This window comes from Malaclemys terrapin, chromosome 3 (assembly GCF_027887155.1).
Source record: "Malaclemys terrapin pileata isolate rMalTer1 chromosome 3, rMalTer1.hap1, whole genome shotgun sequence".
NCBI lineage: Eukaryota > Metazoa > Chordata > Testudines > Emydidae > Malaclemys > Malaclemys terrapin.
Genome location: NC_071507.1, coordinates 100,098,442 through 100,110,688, shown reverse-complemented (window position 1 = coordinate 100,110,688; position 12,247 = coordinate 100,098,442). Strand labels below are relative to the sequence as shown.

The 12,247-nt window shown below is 40.7% G+C and overlaps 1 protein-coding gene across 4 annotated transcripts in view; it reads right to left on the bottom strand.

Annotated features, from left to right (window-relative positions):
• Positions 1-12,247, bottom strand: part of SHPRH (SNF2 histone linker PHD RING helicase) — a 142,941-nt gene that overhangs the window by 90,853 nt on the left and 39,841 nt on the right. For 3 of the 4 annotated variants that reach the window (XM_054022743.1, XM_054022744.1, XM_054022745.1), the window contains exons 7-9: positions 5,141-5,246; positions 4,279-4,535; positions 3,092-3,772 (exon numbers count right to left, since the gene is read on the bottom strand). In XM_054022743.1, coding sequence (XP_053878718.1) covers positions 3,092-3,772; positions 4,279-4,535; positions 5,141-5,246 — 1,044 coding nt within the window. Of the gene's footprint in view, positions 1-3,091; positions 3,773-4,278; positions 4,553-5,140; positions 5,247-12,247 lie in introns of those variants that run through there. The other variant, XM_054022746.1, reaches the window with a different exon arrangement.

Here is a 12,247-nt window from a genome sequence, read left to right as displayed (position 1 = left end):
ATCTGAAAGAGGGCTCTTGCATGGGGGAAACCCCCACAGGTTCCAAAAAGGCCATTGCATCTGCATAGGCCAGTGCCCACTGTCCCAAGTGCTTGGCAGTACCCCTGTACCTGGGTCCATTGACTGGTAGGGCTGCCTGGGAGGGAACTGGCTGTGGCTCCTCAAGTGGAAATACGACTCCACTTCCAAGTCCAATGACGAGCCTTCCTCCGGGGACCATGGAGGGGTGGTATACATCGGTGCCAGGGAGAGAAGACCTGCATTGGGGGAAGCAGGGATGGTTTCCCTCTAGAAGGTACCGAGGAGGCCGGTACCAAACTGGCGCTTCGGCCACATGCTCCCTGGTATTGATGCCACTGACTCCTGTACCGACGGTAACAGAGGCACCAAAAGCCAGGTCTCTGGCCACAACCAATGCCTCCAGGGTACATGGTACGACAATCCTGCTGGTACCGCATTGCCCCTCTGAAGCAATGGGATGGCCCGGGACTCGACTCAACGGAGCCTGCCTACGAGGCAGAGTTGATGATGCCCTCCTCGGAGCAGGGGCAGAGGAGTGGCCAGACGCTGTCTCCACTGCGCTCCCCGTGCTTGACCCTCTTCAAAGTCAGGGAACGTTCCCTCTCGGTCAGCTGCTTCTTACCGTTTTTTCTTCAGCACCAGTGAAGGAGAATGGTGCCGAGAGTCTCTCATGGCAGGAGTAGCACTCTGTACTAACTCCAAGGTACTGGGTGCTGAGTTGGACCAGCTTAGCTCTGAAGACGGACAGAGCGCTGACTCCATCATGAGGGACTTCAAGCTGGCCTCCCTGTCCTTCATACAGGGTTTGAAGTGTCAACAGATCTGGCAGTGGTACCTGATATGAGTCTCTCCGACGCACTTCAGACAACTGAAGTGCAGGTCACTCAGGGGCATGAGCTTGCTGCAGAAGGCCCAGGGCTTGAAACCCGGGGATCAAGGAATGCTCTGGCACTGGGGACAGACAAAACTCCACTAACAGAGCGAGAAACGCCAACTAACTATATACAACTAATCTACAACAGTCCAAACTGTGAAATTAAAGAACAAGGATAGGGAAACAAGGGAAAAGGACTAAACTAAGACCACTGAGTAAGAGTTTGCCAAAGGAAAAGAAGATGCTCCAGTGACTATCATGAGCAGTAAGAAGGAACTGGAGGGTGTGAAGCTAACTGGGCCCTTATACCAGCGCACAGGCACACAGCACAAGAGGGTGCTCCAGCCAGCCCGACAGATATCACTGAGGGGAAAAACTCTCTGGAGAATCCAGAGCGCGCACACCTAACATGGAAAGAACATCTGAACTCAAAATTATTATTAAATTATAGAATGGAAAGGAAATTGGGCTTCCCAATTGATTCCCTCACCCCCGCAAGAGAATAAAAGGATTTTGGTACTTCATACTACAGCTGTATTTCAGCTTAGCTGCTTTAACATGGATTTAACATCCAACAATGTTATGGAAACAATGGTTAAAGCATGCACTTTTTTCCTACAGCAGAATATCATGGTAGAATAGGCAAAGATAGAAACATGCAGTCAAACACCTTTAGGAACAGGAACAAAGTGTGAACTTGAGTAGACTACTATTTCTATCCTCCAAGGAATCTCCAAGAAGAATCAATGGAACACATGGAATGAACATGAAAGATGGTGGTAAAAGCACCAACAAAGTCCATAAATGTCCTCTAGTGACCATCCACCAGAAGTCTTATAATAAAAGTATCTTTATTATTATTTATTATAACAGAATGTGTGTATCTGTCTCTCTTTTACCTCAACATTTTCAATGGGATCCTTTGTGAAGCATACAGTAGTTGAAAGGGGAAAAAAACCTAAATTCATGAGATAAATTAAGGCTTGTAACTGATGTATTTCAGTGTTAAAATGTTACATCTGCAGCAAAGTGCAATAACTATTGTAAGCTTAAAACTTTACGTATACTTTGAGTACTTTAAAATATTAACATTGTTAGATTTCAGATTGTACATGCCATACTCCTAGAATTTAACCAGATACTGTATATTTTCCAGTTTCCCTGATCTTATTTCCTGTGCTTTGTGCCACAACAGTCTCTGCCAACCAGGAGTAATTGCAGGTAAAATCCTGTGTAGCTTCTGTGGCCCCAGGATAGAACGTGTTTAGTCACTCTGTGGTGACAGGGCATATACTATCTGGTTGGTATGTGGCAGCTGTGAGGGGTTAGATTGCTCAGTGCAGACAAAAATCTTAGGAGAATTAAGCTGCCAAATTCTAACCTCCATGAAGCACGTGCAAATTGAGATTTTTCAGAAGTTTATAACTTGGTCAAATATGGGAGAATTTTCAGATGGATGGTGAAATGCACAATCCTGACAAAGGCCACTCTTCTGCCAAATTTGATTTATGTCTTATGTTCCTAAAAGCTCACACTTTTGGGTTTCAGCCAGTCACCTGCAGGGGTTAGGAAGGGATTCCCCCTCTCCTCCCAATGTATTCTGTGGTGATTTTTGGTCTCCCTCTTTTGAAGCATCAAAGATGGTCATGCCTGGACATCAGACACTGGATGGGATGAGAGAGTGCTCAGAGGTGGCTTCAGGTGCTTAACTGGTTGGTTCTTACCTCATATGCACAAGTTATAACTGATCACTATATGTGGTGTTGGGAAGGAATTTCCCCCCAGGTCAGATTGGCAGTGACATTAGGGTTTTTTTTTTGCATTCCTCTGCAGTGTGTGGGTGTGGATCACTTGCCAGGATTTATCTGGGTGTATCTCACATAATTGTTTTCCTGCCACTGCAGGGGCTTTGGGTATTGGTGCACCTCAGTCACTCCTATTCTCTCCCTGTGACACATAATGCTCCAGTCTTCTGTGGGCTGTGTAATATGGTCTAATTTCAGTTATTGAGTTTAGTGGAGAGGTGCTGGGTGGTGGTGGTGGCCTGTACATGAGGTCAGACTAAATGATCTGGTGGTCCCTTCTGAACAAACTCTATGACAATAAACCCACTGGTAATTGATGAAACAGGAAAGTTTGTTTTCCTCTTCCAATCTACGAATCTAGGTATGAGAGGATGAGATGAAATCATCTTACCAGGACTCGAAGGGAAGATGATCTCACATGCCTGTTGATCTCATCCACCCACTGATGGCAGATGGAACTTGGAGAGATTATCAGAGTGGCTCCTGTAGAAACTGGTTTCATTGCTACTAGGCAATGGGGACAATAAAAGGGCTTAATCTTCAAGTTTTCCTCTTTGTAGTTTACGCATTCAGCATGCTGCCATAGGTGGCACTTCAGGCACTGCACACGGGCCTTGCAGTCAACCAAGCCAAGCTCACCACAAATGCATTCAAAACGATAGTCAGAGGTGTTGAATGGAAAAATGGAACTGGCATGCTGTATGACACTGCCAGCACGTTCTTGGGAGTCTGAAGACTGGTCCTTTAGGACTTCCGCATCATCTGTATTTTTAGATGCAGTGAGGACAGGATTGGTGGAATCACTGGACATGAGGTCGCCTTGCAAATCAGCAGACTCCAAGTCCATAACTCTTGGCTGAAGATTTTCTTCTTTTATGCAAGTCTTTTGGCCTGTCTCAGACTTTTTGTTATTTTTGCTAGTTGTACAGTAGTCATGCTCTTCTGCAGGAATGTCCACCAGCCGGGGTGGTTTGACTTTTTCTGAAGATGTGACCTTACTTGCTGATTCTTTGGTTTGAGTTTTAGCATTAGGCAAAGATGTCTTCTGAATCCTTCCAGAACTCCTTGTTGTCTAAAAAATAAAGTTAATTTTAACTGACAATTTTTTTTTTGTTCTTTGATGAGGAAAGTATAGCCACCTTGGGAGTAAACTGTTAACATTACATATATCTTCTGGTTTGGACTGGGTTTTGGGGACCAAGTACTCAATATTTGTTTAGGGTTTTTCAAAGTGTTTCACAAACCTTTTGGTCACAAAACTGTAACACCTGCCAACCCTTACAGCAATGTCTTCAAAAATTTATGAAGGACATAGTGAAAGTTTTTAACCCCAAAACTTGACCTACTTTGGGTTTTATTTTTGTTTTTCTTTTTGGTACAGTCTACATATTGTAATTCTTTATTTTTGTTTTCAAAGCAAATACTTGAGGATTTTGTTTAAAATAAAAGTCAATACCATCAAGCAAGCATTAATGGGGATCCCTTTAAATAGCATCACTCTGGCAGCATGTAATTGGCAAAAATAAAACAGCTTCATCCAACATTTGCCTTAATTGATACTTTCAACTCTCATTTTACCTGTTTTTTGGTTCTCTCATGCCTCTTTTGTTCTTTGTAATTCTTCCCCAACTTGAAAGATCCAGCCAGACCATGACCTTTAACCTGCTCTACTACTTGTTCTGCAATTAGTTTTTCCAAAGTTCTTTTGAGAAGACGCCGGTTTCTCTGTATGTCATATCTATATATGGCACTGACATACTTAAATATTGCAATGATGGAAGCTCCCTTCTTCACATTCATTTCCTTGACAGCTGCTAAGATCATCACCCGTAAGCCTACATGCAGAACGAAACTACGGTTCAGATAAAATGAAAAGTTATATGGGAGAAAATGTATTCATGTAGCTCTGTAAATGCCTGCAAGTGAATTAAAAGCTGGAAAAAAAAACAAAAAACCCTAAGATCGACAACAGAGTAAGCAGTCCTGCTCAAGCTAGTCTTGCAGACCATTACTTTTCAGTCAAGATATTCAATACTGTCTAAGAGTACATATAACAGTGGAAACAAAGAAATCTTGTTTTTATTAACAGGGATATGCAAGTACAATATTTTGGTCTGGTCAATAAACCATCTTGCCAGAATGGCTCTACTCTAGGTAAAGCTGTGCTGCATGGAGTTCTATAATGCAGCTCACTACTGGTTTTACTTTAAAATGGTTTTATCTTTAAGATGGTTTATTATGGTTTATTAGTAAGGATGATTACAGTTCCCAGAGTGCAGTGCTATATTCTTGAGGAAAACTATACCTCTGCATCAGAGATAAGGCCAACTGCTCCCCTCATACAAATCAGGTGCAGCCCTTGCGCTCCTGGTAAGTTGCCAATACAACCTCAATAAGCAAACTGTTTTACATAAAATTCTCTCTCTCCATGAATACTTACTGGGATACTGTACTTTCTCCTTTGACTTAAGCTCCACTTTCTTTGTTTTTTTCTTTTTGTTTCCTTCAGTAGGCTGGGGTGGAACGAAGAAGTTCACCAATTTACCCTAATAAAAACAACAAACAATATCGGTAGCAGGACGTATATCTGTGACATAATTTTGAACTGTTTTATGAAATTAATATTTTCAAATAGCAGACTAGCAAAAAGCATTGTTACTTCAAAGTCATCAGTTCCCCATTAAATACGTTCACAGAACCACAGGAATTGCCATGCTGGATCAGACCCAAGGTCCATCTAAACCATTTTCCTCCTTCAGACAGTGACCAGTGCCAGATGCTTCAAAGAAAGGCGCAAGAACTTCATGGTAGGCAGATGTGGAATAATCTGCCCTCCACATTAAGTTTCACCCTGATCTTTAATAGGTTGAAACTGACGAATTCTGAAGCATGAATTTAAGAGCTCTTCTGAAACTGCTGTTATTAAATTATAACTCTGGATATTCTTGATATCCATATAAATATCCAATCTTTTCTCAATTCTTGTTAAGTTCTTAAACTCCACAATTTTCCGTGCAATGAGTTCCACGGTTTAAGTATACATTGTATAAATATTTCCTTTGATCAGCTTTGAAATCCCAACCTTTTAATTTCATTGACTGTGTCTCCTATCACAAGAATAAGGACAACAGAAAATTCTTATCTACTTTCTGTATACCACTCATGATTTTATATACTTTTATCATGTCCCTTTTTATTCATCTCATTTCTTAGGTAACACTCCCAATCTTTTTCATCTTTCTTTATAGGATAATTTTTTCCAGGTCCCTGACCATACTAGTTCTGTAATATTCTTTTAGAAATGGGTATTTCAGTACTGCATGCAGTATTCCAGGCCACACCACTGATTTACATAAAGACATAATAATAATCTTTGAATTATTCATCATCCCATCCTTTATGCATCCTTATATCTTGTTAGCTTTTTCTAACTGCTGCTGTACATTGAGTTTAAGTCTTCATTTAGCTATCTATAATGATGCTCAGCCCTTTTCTTGAGTTGCTACAGTTAACTGAGAAAGTGTATGAGTACTTTAATTGACACTGGATTTAATTTGCCATCATGTTGCCCAATCACCTATCTTGTTTTGCTCCCTTTGAAGTTCCTCACAATCTTTACTGGTGCAAACTAACCTAAAAAATTGCGTGTAATCTGCACTCACCCCCCTTTTCATATAATTAATAAATATATTAAACAGCACAGGACTTAGTACATAACCTTGAGGCACCCCGCTGTTAACCTTTTGTCATGACAAAAATAGACCATTTAATCCTACTCTTTGCTTTGTCTCCTAGGGAGCTTGCCTCTCACCCTACGTCTAATTAGTAGCCTCTTGTGTGGAACTTTGTCAAAAGCCTTTAGGAAGTCTAAATAAACTTATGTCCACTGGCTCTTCTTTAGCCACCACCATATTGACCAGCTAAAAGAATTCTAAGAGATAAGTGAGACAGTTTTCCTATGCACAAACCATATTAGTTAGACTGTATCATATCATGACCTTTCTAGTTCTATATTATTTTATCTTATCATTTCATCCAGTTGTCTAGGTACACATTTAAAGTTTACTGGTCTATAATTCCCCAGATCATCCTTAGAGCCTTTTGTAAATATAGATACATTTTCTACCCTCCAATTCTTAGGAACAGTGGCTGTTTATAATTAGAAACTGCATATTTGTTAGCACCTCCATCACTTCATACTTAAGTTCCTTCTGAACTCTTGGATGTATCATCAGGGCCTCATGACTTTCTGCTTTTTAATGTGAAAGATAAGGTGGGTGAGGTAATATTTTTTTATTGGACCAACTTCTGTTGGTGAGAGAGGTAAGCTTTCGAGCCACGAAGAGCTGTGTGTGGCTCGAAAGCTTGCCTCTCTCACCAACAGAAGTTGGTCCAATAAAAAAATATTACCACACCCATCTTGTCTCGCTAATATCCTGTGGGACTACCACAGGTACAACTACACTGCTTTTTAATTTAGCAGTTTGCTTCAGCACCTCTTTTTCTGATATCACAATATCCAAGATTACACATAAGAACGGCCATACTGGGTCAGACCAAAAGGTCCATCTAGCCCAGTATCCTGTCAATGCCAGGTGCCCCAGAGGGAATGAACAGAACAGGTAATCATCAAGTGATCCATCCCCCATCGCCCATTCCCAGCTTCTGGCAAACAGAGACTAGAAACACTATCCCTGTCCATCCTGGCTAATACCCATTGATGGACCTATCCTCCATGAATTTAGCTAGTTCTTTTTTGAACCATGTTATAGTCTTAGCCTTCACAACATCCCCTGACAAGAAGTTCCACAGATTTACTGTGTGTTGTGTGAAGAAATACTTACTTTTGTTTGTTTTAAACCTGCTGCCTATTAATTTCATTTGGTGGCCCCTAGTTCTTGTGTTATGAGAAGGAGTAAATAACACTTCCTTATTTACTTTCTCCACACCAGTCATGATTTTATAGACCTCTATCATATCCCCCTTAATCATCTCTTTTCAAAACTGAAAACACAGTTTTATTAATCTCTCCTCATACCGCAGTCGTTCCATACCCCTAATCATTTTGTTACCCTTTTCTGAACCTTTTCCAATTCCAATACATCTTTTTTGAGATGGGGCAACCATATCTGCATGCAGTATTCAAGATGTGGGCATACCATGGATTTATATAGAGGCAATATGATTTTCTGTCTTACACCATCTTTATTAGCAGAAAAGAGCAGATCTAGAACAAAAATCGCCCAACATTCTCAGCAGTGAAGATCAATAAAAAAAAAATTAGCTTTTCAAGTGTCCCTGTCTTTCTCAATTGCTCCTTTGAATTCTGGTGATCTAGTGAACCCACTGATGTTTTGCAGGCTTCCTGCCTCTGATATATACTTAAATAATCTCTTAGATTTTTTTAAAAAATATAAATAAACTTTAAGTTATTTGAGCTTTGAAATCCATTCTGGCTGTAATTTATGCTCCTGTTTATTGGCTTCACTTCACAAAGGTCAGATTTCCAAAGTTTGAAAGATTTCTGTTTGGGTTGAATAGCCTGTTGTAACTTTCCATTTAGTCTTCAAATTATTTATTTGTATTACTCGAGTGCCTAGAAGCCCTAATCATAGACATTGTGCTAGGTGCCATACAAATACAGAACAAAGGACAGTCCTTGCTCCAAAGAAATTACAATCTTGGCTTACTCCTTACCGTCATGGTTCCCCTTTTCCTCAGCAGTACACACATCTTGCGAGACTAATTTTTAAGTAGCATCCAAGCCACCTCTATGGATTTTACTTTCTTTAGTTTTTATTTTAGGGACCTTTTGACTAAACTGCTCATTTTGTTGAAAATTCTTTCCAAAATTTCACATCACTTTTTGAAGCATCACCTGCCCTTTAGATGTTTAACCTAATTATATATTGTGGTCACTATTACTTAGTGGATCAGCTACTGTCACTGAATTAACTCCTGTGTGTTACTTAAGACAAAGTCAAGATTAGCCTCTTTTAATGTGCTTCAGAACTAGCTGTCCCAAGAAGCAATCACTTAAGCGTCAAAAAGCTGTTTCTCCAGACAATGTCTTGTTAGTGCCACTTGACCAGCTGGGTAATTGAAATCCTCCATTATCATCATTTTATTAGATTTTGTTGCCTCTGATCTCTCTCAACGTTGTGTATTCAATTTCCTTTTCTTGATTCAGAGGGCAGCAATGTGCCCTACTATTTACACTTTCATAGACTGGGATTTCTATCCCTAATAGATTCAACTGCATGGTGCTTTTCATTCATTATTTTTCTCTCATTAGATTCCATGGAATTCGTTAGATACAGTACTACTCTCCTACCTCTTTGGTGACGGCCATCTTTCCTGTATGGTTTGTAACCAGGTCTTACAGTAACCCACTGGCTTTTGACATTCCACCACATTTTTGTAATGCCTGTTATATCAAGGTCTTGGTCCATTGCAAGGCATTCTATTTAACCTGTTTTTGCTTTTAAACTTCTTTCATTTATAGCTTTTAATCATGAGTAGGTGTCTATTTCTATGTAACTCCATAATCTGACTTCTTACTGATTTTACAGAATTTACATCTGTGTTTTTATCCTGCTCCTGTTCTAGTTCAGCTGCAATTTGCATCCTACCCTGGCAACTTTTGAAGGCATGCTCATAAAAATCAAGACATTAGAGGTCTGCTTCTGCCTAATTTTTAAGCACTGTGCACCTCAGCACACTCACTATACAGTGCACACAGCACAACTAGGTGGCAGCAGCCAGCAAGAGCGAGGCACAGAGCCAACCCCATAAGCAGGAGGAGAAGAGCTAACCTGAGCCTGGTAGATTGGGTTTTTTTTTTACAACCCAACCCGACACTTGCAGTCGGTCCCGTTGATTTTAGGATAAGTTGTAGGGTTCTACACTGTCAAGTACAATACACAAAATTTTAATATTTGAAAGAAAATAGGTTGTTACAGTAAGTCTTTTAGATGGCAAGATTCTATGAAGAAACATACATGGATAGAGACCTCTAATATTTTTAATGAAATACATGCTACTGGGAATTGTATGATTATGAGAGACTTTAATTTCCCAGATATAGATTGCAAGACAAGTGCTACTAACAACAGTAGGGCCCAGATATTCCTGGATGTGGTGGCTGACAGATTTCTTCACCAAGTAGACACCAAACCGACTAGATGGGATGCCATTTTAGATTTAGTATTGGTAAGTGGCAAGGACCTCATAGAAAAGCTGCTTGTTGAAGACAGCCTTAGTTTGATTGACCATGAACTAATTCAGTTTAAACTAAATGGAAGGATAAACAAAAATAGGTCTGCAAATAGGGTCGCTGACTTCAAAAGGGCAAACTTGGAAAAAAATCATGGGAATTAGTCAGGGAACGGGACTGGACTGAAGAACTCCAGGATCTGAAGGTGGAGAAGGGTTGGAATTACATTAAGTCAAAGTTGCAGAAGCTATCTGAAGCCTGAATCCCAAGCAAAGGGAAAAAATTCATAGGAAAGGGTCGCAGACCAAACTGGATGAGCAAGAATCTCAAACAGAGTATTAAGAGAAAGCAGAAAGCTTACAAGAAATGGAAGATGAGAAGGATCAGCAAGGAAAGCTACCTCTTGGAGGTCAGAAAGTGTAGGGGAAAAGTGAGAACTGTCAAAAGCCGAGCAGAATTGAACCTTGCAAAGGAAATTAAAACCAATAGTAGAAGGTTCTATAGCCATATAAATAAAAAGAAAACAAGGAAAGAAGTGAGACCGCTAAGCATTGAGGATGGGCTGGAGATTAAAGATAATTTAGGCATGGCTCAACACCTAAACAAATACTTTGCCTCAGTTTTTAATAAGGATAGTTTTCATCAGTGACAGGGTAGCTAATGGAAATGAGGATATGGAAGTAGCAATTACCACGTCTGAGGTGGAAGTCACAGTCAAAGAGCTTAATGGGATCAAATTGGAGGGTCCAGATAATCTCCATGCAAGAATATTAAAGGAGTTGGCACACTAAATAACAAGCCCAACAGGAAAGATTTTTAATGAAGGGGTTGTACCCTGTGACCAGAGAATTGCTAATATAGTACCTATTTTTAAGAAGCGGGGGGAAAGTGACCCAGGAAACTACAGGCCCATTAATTTGACCTCAATTGTACACAAATTTTGAAAGAGAGAGTAGTTAAGGACAGAGGTAAATGGTAATTGGAATAAAATGCAACATGGTTTTATGAAAGGTGGATTGTGCTAGACCAACCTGATCTCTTTCTTTGAAAAGAGGACTCATTTTTTAGACAAAAGAAATGCAATAAGGATCTACCTGAATTTCTGTAAGGCATTTGATGCAGTTCTACATGGGAAATAATTAGGTAAACTGGAGAAGATGGGGATTAATATGAGAAGTGAAAGGTGGGTAAGGAACTGGTTAAGACTGGAGATTACAACGAGTCATACCGCAACGTAAAAGGTCAGGCTGGAGAGAAGTTACTAGTGGAGCTCCTCTGGGATCAGTCTTGGGACCAATCTTATTTAACATTTTCATTCAAGACCTTGGCACAAAGTGGATGACACAAAATTGGGAGGTACTGCCAATATGGAGGAGGACTAGAATATCATACAAGAATATATGGAGGACTTGAAAACCGGAGTAATAGAAATGGGATGAAATTTAAGAAAGATTAATTTAAACTAGAACAGGTGCAGGGAATGATCAGGATGATCAGAGGTGTAGAAAACCTATCTTATGAGAGGAGACTCAAGAAGACTTGGCTTGTTTAGCCTAACCAAATGAAGGTTGAGGGGAGATATGATTGTTCTCTATTAGCACATCGGAGGATAAAAAAATACCAGGGAGGGAGAGGAGTTATTTAAGTTAAGCGCCAATGTTGACACAAGAACAAATGGATATATGCTGGCATCAATGAGCTTAGGCTTGAAATCAGATGAAGATTTCTAACAATCAGAGGACTGAAGTTCTGAAACAGCTTTTCAAGGGAAGCAATGGGGGGCAAAAAATCTAACTTGTTTTAAGACTGAGCTTGATAAGCTTATGGAGGGGATGGTATGATGAGATGGGCCACATGCCACTGTAGGCAATCTGTGACTGCCAGTAGCAAATATCCCCAATGGCCTGAGATAGGCCAATAGAGGGAGAGGGTTTTGAGTTACTACAGAGAATTCCTTCACAGGTGTCTGACTGTTCTTGCCCACATGCTCAGGGTCCAACCGATGACAATATTTGGGGTCAGGAGGGACTCCTCCCTCCCCCTCCCCCCCCCCCAGGCCATATTGACAGAGACCCTGGTATGTGTGTGTGTGTGGGGGGGGGGGGGGGGGGGGGGGGGGGGGTTGGGACTCAGGTCACTTGCTGGTTTAAATTAGAGTAAACAGTGGATTCTCTGTCTTTAAACTGTGATTTGAGGATTTCAGTAACTCAGCCAGAGTTTATGGGTCTATTACAGGAGCAGGTTGGTAGTCTGCAGGCAGGCCGCAAGGCAGGTAGGGACGTGCTAGCTGCCGCTTCCCACAGCTCCCATTGGCTGGGAAAGGCAAACCAC